The sequence below is a fragment of the Sinohyriopsis cumingii genome, chromosome 1, assembly GCF_028554795.1.
Source record: "Sinohyriopsis cumingii isolate HCF-2022 chromosome 1, ASM2855479v2, whole genome shotgun sequence".
In the NCBI taxonomy this organism is placed as follows: domain Eukaryota; kingdom Metazoa; phylum Mollusca; class Bivalvia; order Unionida; family Unionidae; genus Sinohyriopsis; species Sinohyriopsis cumingii.
In genome coordinates, this window is record NC_142961.1 from 169,623,278 (window position 1) to 169,641,687 (window position 18,410).

Genomic DNA, 18,410 nt, shown 5'->3' on the forward strand with positions numbered 1-18,410 from the left:
CTTGTATATGGTGTAGGAATATATACATGCTGAAATCATTTAATATCATTCCAAACAATATTATATATGTGGATTTGGGTGGAATTTTTAAATTTTTTTTTTATTTCATTTTAATTTTTAAAATAAAAATAATTTTTTTATTTTTAATTTCCTTCTTTTATTTTCAAAGTCAATATACGTAACATATTCTAATTGTATGTGTCTATCATTAATAATAAATATATTTTATACCAATTTAATCTTGACTCCAATACTGCACTGACAGTCATAGAACACAATTTTACTATATGTTGTCTACATTTGTTTCTCAATACTGACCTTTCCACTGTGTGACAATCAATACAATTCATATGTTAATCTAAAATACCTTCAAAGATGACTTCACGGTAAAGTTCTTATCAAAGGTTGACCTGCATTTTTTTTTTGAGAGGCTGGACTGTCAACATAGCAGCATGTAAACAGACCACAGATTTCACTTCCGAATCATCATGCACGGTCGCCGAAATACACATGGAAAACCACATCCTGAGCTCACATTCTCAAGAATAAACAATTACCTTTAAATCCCTACAAAAAATGCATAAATATATCTTTTCTATCACCACCAAAATGACAGAAGTAAAATGTTCTAAAAATAGACTAGAACTACATTCATGGGTACTAAACTGGAAGTACTAATTGTGACCTAATTCCAGACTGTTCAATCCAAATATAGTTAAGTTTGTCTTCAGCAGACTGTCCAAATCCAAGTCTAGCATGAGCCAACTGGCAATTGTATAGCAATGAAGAGATAATTGAATTGTTGTTTACATTTAGGTCATATTTACACTGGCACTCATTTCTGCAAGTAAAAAGGAAAACCTGTCCACATCCAGCCTCTTTCCACACCTCAACAGTCTGCATTCATTGCATTTTCTCTTTTATTAATATTATGAAGAGCTGACAATGAGATGCACCCAGATGGACAGTCTGGGCATTACATTTCCATGTATATAAGATGGTCACAATCTGGTCATTACAGTTTCCACAATAATAGTAAAGCTATAGATCTGCAATAACCAGGATTGAATAGACTTTGGTTAAACAAAATTAGCATTAAATTAAAAAAAAAAAACAGTTTATTTTAATTTAAGACAAATAAATGCACATTCATGGCCTGTATGGCTTTTACTATAGATTGCACCACAGCTGTTGTCCTGCATGGGAATCAATGACATTTCATTGTGGAGCCATCCATATAAAATGTCACACAATGAGGGAGAGGGGTGGCCAGCTTGTGTGATATTTGGGGAGGTGACAAATGTGACACCACAAAAACATCATCAGTGCCATCTACAAGTGAAAAGGTCAAATATGTAACATTGCTGTATCACCATAGGAGGAAGTGAACATTGAGAAATAAATCATGAATTGTCTACAACTTTATTCCTTGGATTTTAAGTCTTTTTTTTTTTCTTCTATCCATTATTTTTTTTCTCTTTAATATAGGATTCCAGAGGGATAAACCCCAGATTGATCAAGATATTTTTTTATATTATTTAGTAATTCAGATTGCAATGTTGTATTGTTGTGTTTTTCTATACAAAGTGATTTTTAACAAATTTGTATGGGTTGGTCAAATCTTTATGACGTTGTATATGAGAGGATCTGCGTTTTTGTGCCGAAGTGTGAGGAGAGGGGAAATAAGAGTTTTTAACAAAATCAGCATTAAAAAAATGCGATGCGTCACATATCGATGTAGTCCGATAAATCAAACCCACAAAGTTGTGTTGATAATGATGGACGATGTTTGAAGGGCCAATTTATCGGCCTAATATCGATGGTCCCTGTATTCAACACGGGAAACGAGGATATGAACTACAAATATCTCTCTTGATCCCTCGAACACTCATACTACTTTAAAGGAACAGAAATAAAAATAACGATATAATCAACTATATCACAGGGTTCATTGTCTGTATTACTGATAATGGTCCAAAAAGTTTTATCTTTTATGAACCATTCGCTCTCCCTCTCTCTCTCTCTATCTCACACACACACACACAGACACACCATTATCCAACTTCTTATGTATTCGCAATACAATGTAAAAAAAAAAAATACAAATAAAATTCTAATCACCCACAATTTACTATAACACCGGTTTCTTCGCATAAGTAGACCGGTTTATATGACAAATGCATGTGCTTTTCATGTGCCGTTTAAAGATTTGTACACAAATCTGTGCAAGCAAGAGTTGTGTATTGTGGCGATCAAGAGTTATCTGTATATTTATTTAAGCTAAAATATGTAATTTACCTGAATAATTCTGCAATAAAATCAAGGATTTTATACACTTAAACATTTACTAACAAAAATTAAAGTTAAAACAAGAAAAATGCTTATTGGAAGTTTACAATTAATTTCATATCTGCCAGTTAACTAGGAATACCTAGTCCGCCATATAGGAGTGTACACATCAATTTATATAACGTCTCACGAACATAGTCATTTGGAGCGTGTGTCCTGGCGACACTTCTGAACATTGATCGCTGCGCTCTGTCGGCTGATCTGTCCAGATTATGTCCTAGATAGCACGTTCTATGTACACTGACTGCTCTCGCTGCCTTGCCGCACGATAGAGTTGTCGTCAAAATTGGTCGGCCTTCACCGGGGTGGTGTGAGGCTCGTGCCGTAGGGGTATAAATAGTTTAATCCTGGCTTCTATCTCCACCAGGTTCTGTCTACAGACCTACTTAGATTGGAAGTTGGGGGTAACTCACAACCGGTTTATGACGCTCCAGTACGGCGCTGCAAGAGAGCAGCATGCCATCATTTTATTTTATTTTTAAAATAAAAACTTGTCAGTCCTTTACTTCAGGGGCAAGGTAATACATTTGTTTTCTAATTCAACTTTTCAAAATTTTAGAATCAATTGCAAGTTAAATGTCGCATGGTATTAGGAGGTAGATCGTTCCCCCGTCTCTCTTACACTCGTTAACATTCTCCAAATTTCTGCAAGTTTCGCTAGTTATTTTTCTTTCTTTCTTTTTTCTTCTTTTTTTGTGTTGTTGCTGCCTCTGTGTGTGTGTGGTAAAAGATGTGTACTCGCATCTTTTTGATGCAAATTAAGCTTGCGAAACAAAATTTACTACACACACACACATTTAGTACTAATATTATATATAGTATAAAATAATAATATATATATTTTTTTTTACTAATGTATGACTGACAGTTGAATTGTAAGCAAGGATACGAGCCCCTGTGTTCACACGAGCCTTCCCTCCCCCTCTCACACTAAATTGCAAGAAACATCCACACCTAACAAAAAGTAGCATGAAAGAATTTTCATATACACACCTGTTGACAATCCGCTTTTTTTTTTTCTACGTGGAGAGTGTCAATTTAATTTGCATATGTCGAACCATGCTTGATCATGGTGATTTTAACGGATGTGTATACCAAGCTTTTATACTGATTTGTACTGGTCTGGTGCTATCTGGCAGCTTTTACCATAGCTTACGATGGCAATGTAGGTCCCACCTTCTTTATAAACGTATTGTGGTATAACTTACAATATGTTAGTATATACTTGACTTTTAAGTCGTCGTATGGACAAAATTCCTTGCTCGTAGATGAGTGCATACTTTATCCAATCTGATTAAAATCGTCTACCGTTTAGCTCGCTTATAACACGAGTCCAGCTTTAAACTTCAAAGACCCAGATCTGCCGTCGTACAAAGCGCAAGAGGATCAGGTTCTGCGCAGTTTGTTGGAATAATCAGTAGAACAAACAACACAGACCCTGGTTTGCACGGCATATCATGGTACATGTTGTTTGCACTTGGACTACTTATGCGAGCACAGACGGTAATTATCAATCCTCTGTGTCGGGATCTCAAATTTAATCCAATTCATGCTTTATTATTATTGAAAATGAAGTAAGAGCTAAATTAGACGGCAGTCATTTTGTGAGGCAACAACTACGGGAGTTTTGGGTCTAGTAGGTCCTTTTATACAAGCAAACGCATAAAGACATATGCTCGCTTCTTTTTTATTTGCATGCTGTTTGTTTTCATATGATTCCACCGTACCCGACATAAACATGAGTTTTGTGTTGTTATTTGTTTGCTTTGTTGTTGCTTTTTAATACTGATTTTAAATATCAAATCCTGGTAATGTAGTGTGTTAGCTCACGAGTTAGAAGGACTAAAAAGCAATTTGTTATCATACGTTATTTTAATTAGTGGTACATTTTCTGCAAGGTGACCTTATTACAACAGTTTGTAAATCATAAACTATCAGTTAGTACTACAAAATTAAATAACAGGTATGTTCATGTGCACATGTTAAAAATGTTTATGTACAAAGGCGCGTGTATGTGCGTATGTATTATAAACTGCACATCACTATGCTTGTGTTATATTAGTATAACTATGTATGCTGTAAAGGTCAATCGGTGTATTTTGGGGTTCACTGTTCTTATTCTTTCCACGTTCTTCTCGAAACAGGAGTTGTGTATGTATATGTATGGTTTAACAGCACGCAAGGACAATAATGGCTATATATGCCAATTAATAGACAAGTTTTATTAACCGATATTGATAATATATTTTATAATTTACCCCTTTAACTTGTTTTTCTTTCATGTACATGTATTTATAAAAGTATCCTGGCATCTTGTACTTTTTATTTGGTTGTTGTTTTAGGGTTTAACGCCATTTTTCAGCACACGATAGGCTATACATGGCGGCCAGTATTAACGGTGGAGGCTGAGCCCGGGAAAACCCCGGAAAGAACCACCGACCCACTAGAAGCTTCTGGCAAGCTTTCTCACATACCCACATTGGCTGAATCCGAGACTCGAACCCACGCAGACAGCGGTGAGAGGGCAGTGATCCGTAACGGAGAGAGCTTTAGACCACTCGGACACTCGGGGCCCCCTTTTTATTTGGTACCTTGCAAGAGAAGAGATGTACTTTTATTCGGTAGGCTTTATTTTCCTGAAGATTTAAGCAATTTTTAACTTTAATATGTGTACAAACTTATAAGGTATTTGTATCTTATCTTTACATATACTTGTGTTATGCATATTTTATTTTATTTTATTTTATTTTATTTTATTTATATTTGATTTAATTTAATTGCTTGTAATTTTTTTTTATAAATATTTTTAATTTCATTACATGTCAAAGTAATGTAATTTTATTTACCAGGAATTTTATATTTTCCAGAAATTAGTTTGACCTGACTGTTTAGTAGTAAACACCAAGATTCAATATTTACACTATATATTGACTGGTCCAAAGATTCAATATTTGACTACATTTTAATGGTCCGAAGATTTCATTATTTAGACTACATTTTGATTGGTCCGAAAATTTTACATTTAGACTATTTTTTATTTGTCTGAAGATTCAATATTTATAGAATAATTTCTTTTAACTAGTCGAAATATACACAAAGCTAGGTTAACTTGTACAGTACTGGTGTTTAGAAATACAAAAAAAAATAAATAAAATGCAAACACATTTAAGAAAGAGTCAGAAAATGAGTCCCGAAATAGAATTTAAAATAGGATAAACTATTTGTTAAACCATATGATAAATATAAATACCTTTATTAAATTTTATTTGAAAATGCAATCAATCGAAACAATTTTATTTTATATTAATTCTTCTAAAACAGAATACAAAAACAGAAAATTTTACAAAATGCACCCGCAAAATAAACAGTGGTTTTATTGTTGAATTAATGTTACGGTTACTTCGAGTATTTCTTTTTTGAGCAAATTATTTTCGATAAAATTTACTTTAAGTCATACAAAGAACATACTGAGGCATGGACACAACACTACTGGAATGAAAAAACAACGCCAAAACGTTTTGTTTTGTACGCACTTGCGAAGAAAATAAATTTATTTCTCATCATGTCATTGTAATCAATGCATATAAAGTAACAGAAGAACTATTCGCATATTTGTATCAATACCGTAAATCTGCGTGCGATATGTTACACATGGGGCCTCACCATTCTTTATTCCTTTATAATCTCACACCTCAAGCGACGATTGTTTTATATCATCAAAGTTCTTACACTCATTTAAATATCACCTAAATTTTCCTTGTAAGTTTCACATGATGCGTGAAATATTACGTTTTTTTTTTTTTTCTTTCATTTGTTTGGGAAAGGTTTTACTTAGTTTTAAGATCGTATGCCTGACCCATCTGCTTTCTTAATAAATGCCAACAAATATGCTTAAAACCATATAACGTGTAGAAAACGTATAGTTTCAAAATTCCTTTGTAGCGCTAATGTATTTAATCTTGTTTTATCGTATAATTTTAATCTTGTTTGATCATATAATTTTGCTCTTGTTTGATCATATAATTGTAATCTTGTTTGATCATATAATTGTAATCTTGTTTGATCATATAATTTTAATCTTGTTTGATCACATAATTTTTAAATAAGCAATGTCTATTATTACAGAATACCCCCCACACACACACACACAAAAAAAGGTTAAAATATTTACTCTTTTATTTCCAAATACTACTCACGTCATAGCTGCAAGTGATGGGTTCATTATTCTTATATTAAACATAGAATGTCGAACTTGTTACTAATTTCATACACATCCAATGAACGAATTTTTAACAAAGGTCGTTTGTAGGACTTGTAGCGAGCATGCGCTTTAATTTTTTTTTTTTTTTTTTTTTTACAGTTGTAAGATTTAATATGCAAGACCTAAGTCATAGCAAATGGTGCTGACGTAATAAAAAAAAAAGTTTTTTTTTCCAGAATGACCGGATTTTTCAGATTAGATCGATTTTTAGCTTGGTATTCAAACATAATTTTAATCTCTCAATTTTTATTTTCTAATTTTTGTGAACAAGAAAACGTTGATAATTTATTTATAACCTAAGAGTACTACTGACTTTTATTTTATTTTCCACAGGCCAAAAAATAGGCCGAAAATTGGGTTACATTTTGATAAGTAAATCTTGTCTCTTTCTCCATGTTCATGTATCTTATACCTAAAAACCATTAGTTTTTATGAGTAAAAAATAACTTCCAGATGTGAAAATATTAATCAGAATGGTAAAACGATGTTTACTTTGAATTATAGACCGATGCTTCTATGCATAATGACACGATGGAGGACGCATTATAGTGGTTTAAAACAAACAAAATCAACTAATCGATTTGGGAGATTTGTAAAATGTGTGCCTCATTTCAAAGGGGGTTTCGTTGAAACACTTTTCAGTTTGATTTATTAAGAACGAATACACTTCTACCACAGCTTTTACAGCGTAACAGTTACATCAAAACGGTACAATCAAATCTCCCCTGTCGTTCAATTGAGATCTGATTTGAAACAGATTGCAAAAGGGTGCAAACTACACAATTTAATGGATAATAATTTAATTTTAGTCACTAGAACTTTTGGAAGGATAGTCGACTACAATTCTGGTGCACGTGCTGACATGAATTCATCACCAGACATTGGGGTACAAAAAAGAGATTAGTTTTCACAATTCCTTTGCTATACAGACCCCGAAGCTGAATCCTCAAGTCAATTAGACCCTGTTATTTTTAATCGCGACGGCACCGTCTCAAGCGAAAACTAATTTTAAAGTCACACAGACAGGAGCTTGAGATATTGAGAAATATGGCAGACTTCTGGTTCTTTTACTCGGTCACTGAATGCATACACTATGTTGCGTTTCGTTAAAAAATCTAATTTTACAGTAACTGAAAAGTAGATGAATGAAAAGATCTGTGTATGATTAATCTTGTACTGCTCATGATAAAGACAATATGAATTAAGCTGCATGTCCCTAGAATGAAGAGGTTGTAAGAAAATTAACTAAATGAGTAAATGGAAACATTGTGCTTTTTTAACGGGACGCATTGCAATGGGTAGTGCACGCTGTGTGTGCTTGTATGTTAGTGTGTGATGGATGGATGGAAATATTAAAACAGGAGGTCCAATATATAAGATGGAATAAAACAGGTAGATAAGCGAGATAACAAAATTGAATGATTGATGGAAAGATATATTATTTGGTGCTGATAACTCCTGGTGCTGAAAACTCCTTTGCAATTCTTTGAATATACGGATGATCTGCGATTGATTAGTACGTGTTTTTTCAACATAATTATTCCACTTGTATACGCCTTTTATGTCACTGGTTGTTCCGGTTAAAGTATTTCTTGAGAAAACCTTCCACAATTAGGAGAAGGGAACTTACCGTCAACGTAATTTCTCCAGGTGTAGTTCAGGAAATCCTGGCGTGAAGGATATATGTGAAGGAAATGGGAAATACGTAAGGCGCTGAAAGTTTCCTCGTATGAGTGCCTCAAAGAGATAACCAAGGACATCGCCTTTTGAAGACATTTCCTTAATTCGACGACTGTAGGGGTGAGCCAGCCCTGGTCCTTCGATTTTACCTTTAATACTTTGCCACAAGAGGAAATAGCACCCACAAACTTCGGCATTTAAAATTCACGTTTGCCAAGCCATAATGGGGATAAATCAAAGTCATAAATTACTTTGTTGGGACGGAAGCAGCGTCCTGTTACATCAGCTTAAGCTGCGGACCTAAGCCTTAAGGTGTTAAAGAGTTTGCACATAATGCAACTCAACAGACACATAACAAATGGTAAAAACTCAGTCATAACAGAGATAATGAATAGTCACAAATTGAGTGAAAGTCCGCGGAGAAGTCTTCCAAGTTCCATGCATATATATTGTTCGACAGTCTTTAATATTTTACAAGTTACGACTGGTTCAGAAGATATAGATTCCCCAGTTTTGTATTTTGAGAACTTATTATCTGCATGAAAGGCGGCATATGTGACGTCATGATCCATCATAGTAGTGAGCGAACCTTTTGGAGTTCAGGTAACGTATTCAAGTCAACATTTCATCCGTGCAAGTGAAGAACATCAGTGTACACCCTTCTGATTGACATTGTTGGATCATTCTATGTTTCTCATCATTGTACACCCTTGTGATTGGTTTAGTTGGATCATTATATATGTATTGCAGCTGTTGTGTGGAAACCGCATTGTACACTTTTCTGACTGACTTAGCGGCATCATTCTGTATTATTTTGCTTCACTTGACACCCTTCTGACTGACTTTGATCAGTCTGTATGTTTTGCATCAGATGTATGAAAAAGTCATAACATTTTATCAGGTAGTTTCTTCTTCATGATTTTGATCATCAGTCTACAAAAAGAACAAGTACCTGGTTTCTCTTTGTCTGTTTTGTGATAATTATAGAGATACGGCCATCGACATTTGCCTTGATAAACCACGGACATCTCTTTCAAAATGTCAATTACACGATTACTTGAAAAATGTCAACTTTTTTTCAAAAACAAACAACAAAATATCAAGCTAGTTTCGGATCAGACTACCGTGCTACGATAAAGAAAACATTAATTTATTCATGTTTTGTGGACATTTCGAGAAAGGATTGTATATAGCATGGAAACTGGGTCTTTCCCCCCCCAAAAAACAACAGAAAAACCCGATTAAGTGATCCTGTTTTCCATGTTATCAACAGGATGTATTCCAACACAAAATACAGAATACACCAAAACTCACTTTTAGGTCATGAAAAATGTGCTTCGAGCAGGGTAATAGATGTTGGACTCAGCACTCTGTCATGTATTAAATTTCAAACTCATATGTAATAAGTTTTAAATGAGGAAGATTGCAATTCGCCAGCAATCACTGATGTTTAAATTGTTACCACTCTATGGACATAAACCACGAAACAGAAAGAAGCAAAACCAACAAATTTGGTAAAACTTAACAAATAATTTTATTATGAAAGTTATAAAACGAAAATGTAAGAGGAACTTACAGTATTACAAATTAAATCCAAAATAATTACAAGAAGTATATCATAAGTCCTAAAGAATAGCATGTTCCAAATGAAAGAATTATAGATCCTCGAATGTACTGGACTACCAACAGTCCTGATATATTGCGAGGGTATTGGCCAGAACACCTTTCAATAAATCCACACTAGTCCCGGAATAATATTTTAGTCCAATGAAAACTTTGTAATTCCCCTGAATAATCCAAACAAATGTCTCCTTTCAAATTAAAATTAAAAGCAGCATTAAACACATCTGCAGACTGATATTAACATATGAACATATGAAATAAGAATCCAAAATAGGAATAAATTAATTGCTCAGTTCTCTCCTTATATGCACAAATGCGAGCCTAAAACGAAATTTTATCCTACTCACTACGTGACACTACGCTATAGCCCACGTCGTAAAAGAACACACCTTACCGACCTATCCATTGAGAAACAATTTAATTCTTCTCAGAACCCACCTGCCCCACCCATCCAATTAGAAATAACACCAATATAGTAAACATGTTTATTATTAATATTATTAGTAATGATCGTAAACACCTATTCATAGATCCTACGCAATCTACACTCTTAATATCTTAAAATAGAAAATATACCCGTGTACAACAAAAGTTATCTAACTTTCTTGATTATGGAAGATCATTACAAACTACATTCATTAACTAAAATAACACATAATATTGATAGAGGTATGTACCAAGAGTTACAAAATATAAAGATATACATAACAAAATCAATTTTCTATTTCTCGTCCATGAATTTTTTATTCTGTCTGAGAGTGCAAAAGTTCCTATTTTGATGTTTTACAAATATTTTGAAGTAAACGGAAGCTCATTTTCAACCTGAATAAAATGAAAATAATAGTATTCTGTTGAAGAAAAGTGGACTCCTGTATTTGTTACTTCATGAACAATAAACAGATTGTTCATACACACCGACACATTGTAATAAACTTGAATCACAATTCCTATTCTCGCCTTTACGTCTAGTCCAACTGAAAACAACATCAATTCTGATCTGCTGTCGTATAATGCGCCGGCAGATCAGGGTTCAAGTTGTTATATTTATTACTCCTAACAATCTGCATAGACCCAGAACTGCCAGTGCATTATGTGACTGCTGATCTGAATCTGTGCAACTGGCATTGTCTTATAAGAGAGTACATACGGTAATATTAAATATGTTACGACTAACATATTTTTAAAAACAGATAAATTTTCTTTGCCCTAAAGAATAAACTAAAATACTTAGATGATGTGCTGGTAAGAGCGCAGCTATAAAAAGTGATACATAGTTATTCAAACTATCGTATACGGTACCGAAGTATGGTTCTCTGACTTTAATATTCATCTTTTCAGTGATAAACTTGCCTTTAAAAACATTCATATTTATAATCCAACAAAAAACAAAGAGTTTTGGTATCAGAGATATGTCAGATAGATTTCTAATAGTGCTAACTATATATTATATATATATATATATATATATATATATATATATATATATATATATATATATATATATATATATTGATGCTTAATCATTACAAACGACTATCTGAGCTCCCTTCCAATAGGTCAAAATATACATACAGAAATTGAGATAGAACACACTAAATATACCAATAGTTCATGGTTCTTAGCTGTGGAGAGTTTAAAGTAATATTGCTACGACTCCGTGGTCATAAACTAAGTAACAGAAAAGAGCAAAAACAACAATTATTTTGTGTGGAATTTTCAACAAATAATACCAATTGGAAATTGTTAAAAGAACTTACAGTATTTCGAATTAAATCCCCAAATGTTCTACAAGTTTTATCATAAGTCCGAATGGATCAAATAAGACTGACTCTGCTTCAGATGTTAAGGCAAGAATGAATAATTTTTCAAGTAAACAACATTATATAAAAAGCTATGTCATAATAGAGCCATGACGTAGTCCTGTCGCCCCTATACAACATGCAAAGTTGTCAACCACTTTAGGAATTTGCAAGTGAAAAACTAATGTCCTAGACTCAGATTAAAGTAAATATGTTTACCATTAAAATGATCTGAACATTTGATCCACGATCATTGAGAAAATTTAGCTATGTATTAATAGGTTAGTGCAATTCTATGGGGAAAATATGATTGATCAATTTTCTATGTAATACTGCACGACTTTGGGGAGTGAATTATTAGTCCGAGAAAATGATTTCATATTTTCCATTACAGATGCAGTAGCTTTTTATTACAAATTCATTTCGTTTTCCTACCTAAAGCTTAATAATAAAGGAATACACTACAAAAAAAGGAAAAGAAAGAAATACAAAGTAATTGAATTTATTATGTACTTCAAGATACATACACAACAGTAGATTCATCAATACACAGTAACAATATTAATGCACACATAGTACCGCCCAGCGACCTTTGAAATATGTCGCGCGCTCGACATTAACAAATTTCGTTTTGATCGCCTTAAACCTGAAATTTATAGTAATATTTTGAATGACTGCATTGATAAAAGTTTTGCGGTTGATCTGGGATGGATGTATTTTGTTTTTCTGTTGATCCAACTCAGTTCTGTTTTTCTGCTTACGATGGACTGAATTTATTGGGTCAATTCAGTGCAATAAGGAGAATATAATTTAATTGTGGAAATGTAGTCGAAATTACAATACAATTTCGGTGTTTATCAGGTTTTCCATGACATGGGTCATGTCATTCAGATTTGCAGAACTAGCGAGAAAAAAGGTAATTTTGATGAAATTCAAGATGTATAAATTTAAGTATATTCATTACCACTCTTATCACCAGCTAAAGAAGGCATATGTTTATGTCCTGTCACTTGCATGCTCGCTGCTGGAGGGACCCCAGCTATGACCTGTATCATATATTGCATGGGTGCACAACCTTTTTCGGCCAATGGCCAGTTTGCATTTTCTAAGAACACTCGAGGGCCGCAAACACTAATTTCTTTAATATAAGTACTGTTCACGGGCCAGATTTCTGTGTTGTTTTAGTTTGCCCTGAAGGCCGAAGAGAACACGTTGTCCGCGGGACATGGGTTGTGCACCCCTGATATATTGTGTTTTCTATCGCTAGCCTAACATTGTATCAAAATAGTTAAGCGAGGAAAACTGCAAAGCAGTTGTTGTCCGACAGTCCATTTAGCCAGATGAAAGAATATGTTTTCGTCATCATGGCTGATTGGCTCTGAGGCTCTTGGCTTAATACTAAAACCTTCAGTTGCATTTGTTTCTTGAATGTAGTGTTTCGACTGACTAGTAAAATGGTAGATATGTGATAGCCCTTGGCCTCAATATGCTTTTCTATGCTATTTGTATATACCCCCGAGAGCATTGGTCATAGTCTGAACCATTCCATTTACAAAAAGTTACGAACATTTTTCCTAAATAACTGTTTAAATTATCAAAATGGTATTTTCAATACCGCGTCTCTCACGTTTGTTGTGCACATTGTGAATATCACATTCATTCCTTTGCTTGTTTGAAAACTTCATTTTTAACCCATTAAACTCGTCTAAGTCGTTCACTTTATCCTCTCTACTTTCAAATAGACGAAACAGCTTCTTTAGTTCATCTACAACAAATATAATAAACTAAAAAATTAGCATATAATAATGTTTTTTTTTTTTCTCCACATAATAAATGTCACTAATCCGTTACACCATGAACTTGATTTTGGACAAGGTCGAGTGCAATACACAAACGTACATAACATACAGTCATTAAGAAAAGACAGCAAACATTTCAAATTAAATATACATAATATATTGATTTAAATTTAGATTTAAGTTTATATTATTGGCACACTCTGATATTTTTACGATATAGAAGTAAAATATATTATTGACAAAACTATAACAACTATCTTTTAAGAAACTCACTTTGAAAATTATCAGGACTATAATGTAACCAAATGCAAACAACTACACACAACAAAACTTCGATTGAATTCTAGCTGTTTGAATATTGGAATTGGAAAATACAAAAATCCTGATATTCCTAGATCACGACTTTTCTCTCATTTTTGCCCTGTACTAGTAAAACCTGAATATCACTTTGTACAATCTGAATGTGACTACTCTCTCTCTCTCTCTCCCTCACACACACACACGCACGCACGCGCGCGCGAGCGCTCTCTCTGGCTAACACACACACTCAGTCACAGAGACATACACATATTAATTTATCCATTTGATCATTACAGAAGAAGACTTAGACGAAAAAACTGAGATAGGTAGTTTAATTACTTGAATAAGAACATTGATACATACTGAAACTAATTTACATCCTTCTAAAGGAAATAATTAAACTTAATTCAAGACTTTTTCTTTCTTATTTGTATCAAGATGTCATCTAAAATATAAAAACCTCCTATTTCACAGCATGAACTTTGCTAAATAATGTGATATTCTGTATATTTATTGTAAGACACTTTTCATATATTTATGTGCATGCATCTTTGGGTGAGGCTATATGCGTTTCCTATAAAGAATTCGAGTTTGAATACTGATGGTGGGGACATGAGATCTAATGTCAAATGTATATACTTTTCAATAGACTCCGTGGTTTTAAAGAAAGTAACAAAAAAATAAAGAACAGCAAAAGCATCAAGTTCTTTAAAAATCAACAGAATGTTTATTCATTTAAAATGAAAAGTAAAAGTTTGAAAGGAACCTACAGTATTGTGAATTAAATCTCAATAATCCTAAAAATCCTATCACAAGTCCCAAAATTATATTGATCTGAATGAATTAAATGCCTTTAATGTGCTGATGTACTAATTATCTTGAACATGCGGATATACCAATAGTCTTGATGTATCACAATGGTATAATCCAGAATATCTTTGAATTGATTCACAAAGATAAAAAAAAGTGTTTTAGTTTTAAAAAATGTCAATTAGCACTTTGTAATTCCAATTAATGGTTCCTCTACAATTATATTTGAAAAAACTGAAGGTGATTTCACAAAGACTGCTATTCAAATAAGACTGAATAATTGTTTACTTGGTCTTCCTTTTATATATACTATCATCTGACCTAAAACACGACAAAATGCCCTGGAATTTGATCATTTCCAATGGAAATTTCTATAAAATTCGTAAACGATGTCAGGTCTGTTTACTTAAATATTAACAAAGAACCTGACAAATGTCAGGTAGACAGCAGAGTTTCCAAGGAAAAAAAACCCACCGATCTCCTGAACTCAAATCCAAGTAAACATATATACAAAAATTATATTATTCAGGTAGGACCAAACTCCTACCCTCAGTTACTAACAAAGGTCAAACGCACAATACAACAATACAAATTAAATGTACATAACATATCCTTGTCACCTTACACCTGGGGTGAGTTTTGCGATATTTCTTCGACGATTTAAACCAAACGAGAAGCAATTCTATTGTCTACAAAAATCATTGTACTTGTTTCGATTAATTTTAGGTGCGACAGTCAGAAACCTATTACTGTGAGCCTTTTATTTTTGATTACCGTAATTCGTGCGAAAATAGACGTTAGTCGATGTCTCAGTTTAAAGTATGAAAAATATACCGGATGTCATGCAGTACATTTTTAAACAAGTGACCCTAACAAGTACAAAACTTAGAACGTTACCACCTCCTGCGAATACAAATTGGTGCTTGCTAATCTACCCAACCACTAAAAAAAAAGCCGACGTGGCACAAAAAATAGGGGATTCCAGGCACAGTGCTTTTAGTTTGATATAAAATCAATTCTGTTTGCAAAGGTAGTTGTCTTGCAAAAATACACCCTGGCTTATCTAATTCAAGGTAACATTGTTGCTCTTTGATGTAGTCTAGAAGACGAAGACAACTAAATTAAAATAATTTAGTCAAAATCTTTTGATTATTAATGTCGCCATTACAAGTGAAATTTGGCGTTTTAATGATTAGAATTAATCGCATAGTGCAGATGCTCGTGCTGGGCACGGCAATTTCCAATCTAATTTCATCACCACAACTCGCTACTGGCAGAATATAATATACAATTTAGACCCGTATACTTGGTTCATTACTTTTTCCTTTTCTACTCACTGTTTAAAAATTGCACACGTACAAAATTAAATTGAAATTAAAAGTGCTCCTTGCTCCCTCTCTCTTAGAATTGGAAATTTTAATTACCAATAAATATCCCAGATGAAATCAAAATTGGTTACGGAATCTTATAATCATTTTTGCCAAAAGCATTACTAACTTTGAGAGAAGACTAATTTGACATATAATTGCTTAGCACATGTGTCAAGGTAAATTAATACGCGAATAAGCAATAAAAATTAAATTAAAAAAGAAAATAAAACACGCCCGGGTAATCTTGACTATGAAATAAACCCATAATACAAACTAACCAGACTCTTTGTCTACAAATAAATATGTTGTACAGATGAAAAATAGTGCTTTTCAAAACTTATTGTATGAAATTGTATTGTGTCCCACTTTGGACAAATTGTTTACGTTCTGCAACGACGCGTGCGTTACAATAAAGGATTCAGATTTGGAATGGGTTATGAAATGCGCCATAGTGTGCCGGGAAATGTTTGGGATTAACAATGTTAACCGTCTTTGAGTTTTGCTTAGGAAAAGAGTGAATTCACTTAGGAATAAAACTGATAGTAGTAACAAGAGACTCTTGAAAGGAATGTTTCACCGTGCATGCTGAGTGGTACACCGTGCATGCTGCCGTAAGTCAATAATTATCGTTGGAGCAAATTGTTTTATTAATATATTTTGGGTAAAATCCTGTGTGAAATTGCTAGTTTTCCCTTATGGAATTAACTCTGAAATCAAATTATTATTATTATTATTATTATTATTATTATTATTATTATTATTATTATACGGTGGTTGACGTGGACAAAGTATATTTTAAACTTCTTTGGTTAATCACCAGCAAAGGAAGAATTGTAAAGTATAATTAAAATTGATCGATAATGAGATTCACGTAAAGGACGCATTGGGGGTGGGGGGAGGGGGCGGGATAGGGGAGGCACAGGGGCTCGTTACAGAAGAAATTAATCGTATCAGTCAGTGAGCAGAGGCTGGGAGTCCAACCTGTAACAAATTAAAAATAATATTATTTTTGACACGTTGGATCATCCCACACCCAGTCCTCTATCCACTGACCGATACTCTTAATTTCTTTTTTAACGATCCCGTGGCCTGCGCTAGAGACTAAGTCTTATGAAGGGGTGGGTATGAAGTGCGAAAAGGACTTGCCGTCTGCGAAGAGGACCGAGGATGATTTTAATAATAGCTTCAATCAATTTCTTTTTCGCAAATGAAATTATCATGTGTAGCAACTAATTTTACATAGCATTTAATGATTTTTAAAAAAAAAGTGTTACAAACGGGCCCTTTTCGATAAAAGAACTTAACGTCTGAGAAAAGAACCCAGTATGTTTTTACTAACAGTTTCAATCAATATTTCTATTTCACAAATGAAATTGTTTTGTGTAGTAACTCATTTTACATAGCACTTGATTACGTCTTTCTTAATATAAAGAGTTAATAATGGGTCCTTCTCACTAAACGGATTATTTTTTCACGAAAAGAACTTATCGTCTGCAAAAAAGACCCAGTACGTTTTTACTAACAGTTTCAATCGAGATTTATATTTTACGAATGAAATGCATTTTTTTTGTATTTACTGAATCAATATTGTATACAGATCAATTTCTTTTAATCCTATATTACAATAACCTAAAAAATTGTCTATCACAAAAATATATTGATTCTGTGTTCTGTTGTATGCATGTAACATTACAAAATATATTTACATTACATTAAAAAAAAGAAGATTCAGTAGTCAAAATAAAATAATCTGGCAGGGGGGAAGGGGTTGGTGGATATACATTTGCCGCAAAGTAAATTGACCTTAAAAGCTAAATTTAAAGTTGTCCTTGTCATTATTCAGATTTTTCTAACCTGTATTTAAATAGTCATACTGAAAAGTCATGCATTAATTGGAAACAAATTAGTTTTCTTTTTTTAAGTACCTCGTACACAGAGTATTTTGACTTATTGTTAACGATACATTAACGGTATTTTTTTTCTCAAAAAAACAAAGATCTACAATAAAACGAATTACATTCATTCCCCCAAATTGGATTGACGAAAAAATTGCATACGAAATGTAACTTTAAATTCAGTTCATAAGTATAAAGCTGAATATTTGTCATATATTTATTTCTTTAAAATTTTTCAGAGAGTTTAATGATGATCGTTGTTAATGTAACAACTACATAGTGAGGTATTAAAATATGTTTGTATGCCATTGTGATTTTTTAAATACTGTTTGTGGATCTGTGCATTTGTTTTATTCTGCCCTACCCGTCGATTTTTTGAAATATATAGTAATATCAAGTTTCATCTTATTTCTTATTTGGTTAGACAATAGGCTTTGTGCTTGAAGACAAAATATGATATAATTTCAGGCGTGTCAGAAGTTAATCACTGCACTTTAATCTTAAAAAATCTGAAGATTGTAAAT

The 18,410-nt window shown here is 33.1% G+C and overlaps 2 protein-coding genes across 3 annotated transcripts in view; one reads left to right on the forward strand and one right to left on the reverse strand.

Annotated features, from left to right (window-relative positions):
- Positions 1-8,691, reverse strand: part of LOC149808361 (uncharacterized) — a 32,677-nt gene extending 23,986 nt beyond the window's left edge. For both annotated transcript variants that reach the window (XR_016424835.1, XM_089976118.1), the window contains exon 1: positions 8,241-8,691. Coding sequence is in view for 1 of the 2 variants with exons in the window: in XM_089976118.1 (XP_089832244.1) it covers positions 8,241-8,487 (247 nt within the window). In the remaining variant the exon portion in view is untranslated. The remainder of the gene's footprint in view (positions 1-8,240) is intronic.
- Positions 8,692-16,462: 7,771 nt separating this feature from the next.
- The window catches only part of LOC149808362 (uncharacterized), a 41,427-nt gene continuing 39,479 nt past the window's right edge, over positions 16,463-18,410 (forward strand). The window contains exon 1 of the mRNA XM_089976198.1: positions 16,463-16,602. Coding sequence (XP_089832324.1) covers positions 16,574-16,602 — 29 coding nt within the window. The 5' untranslated portion in view covers positions 16,463-16,573. The remainder of the gene's footprint in view (positions 16,603-18,410) is intronic.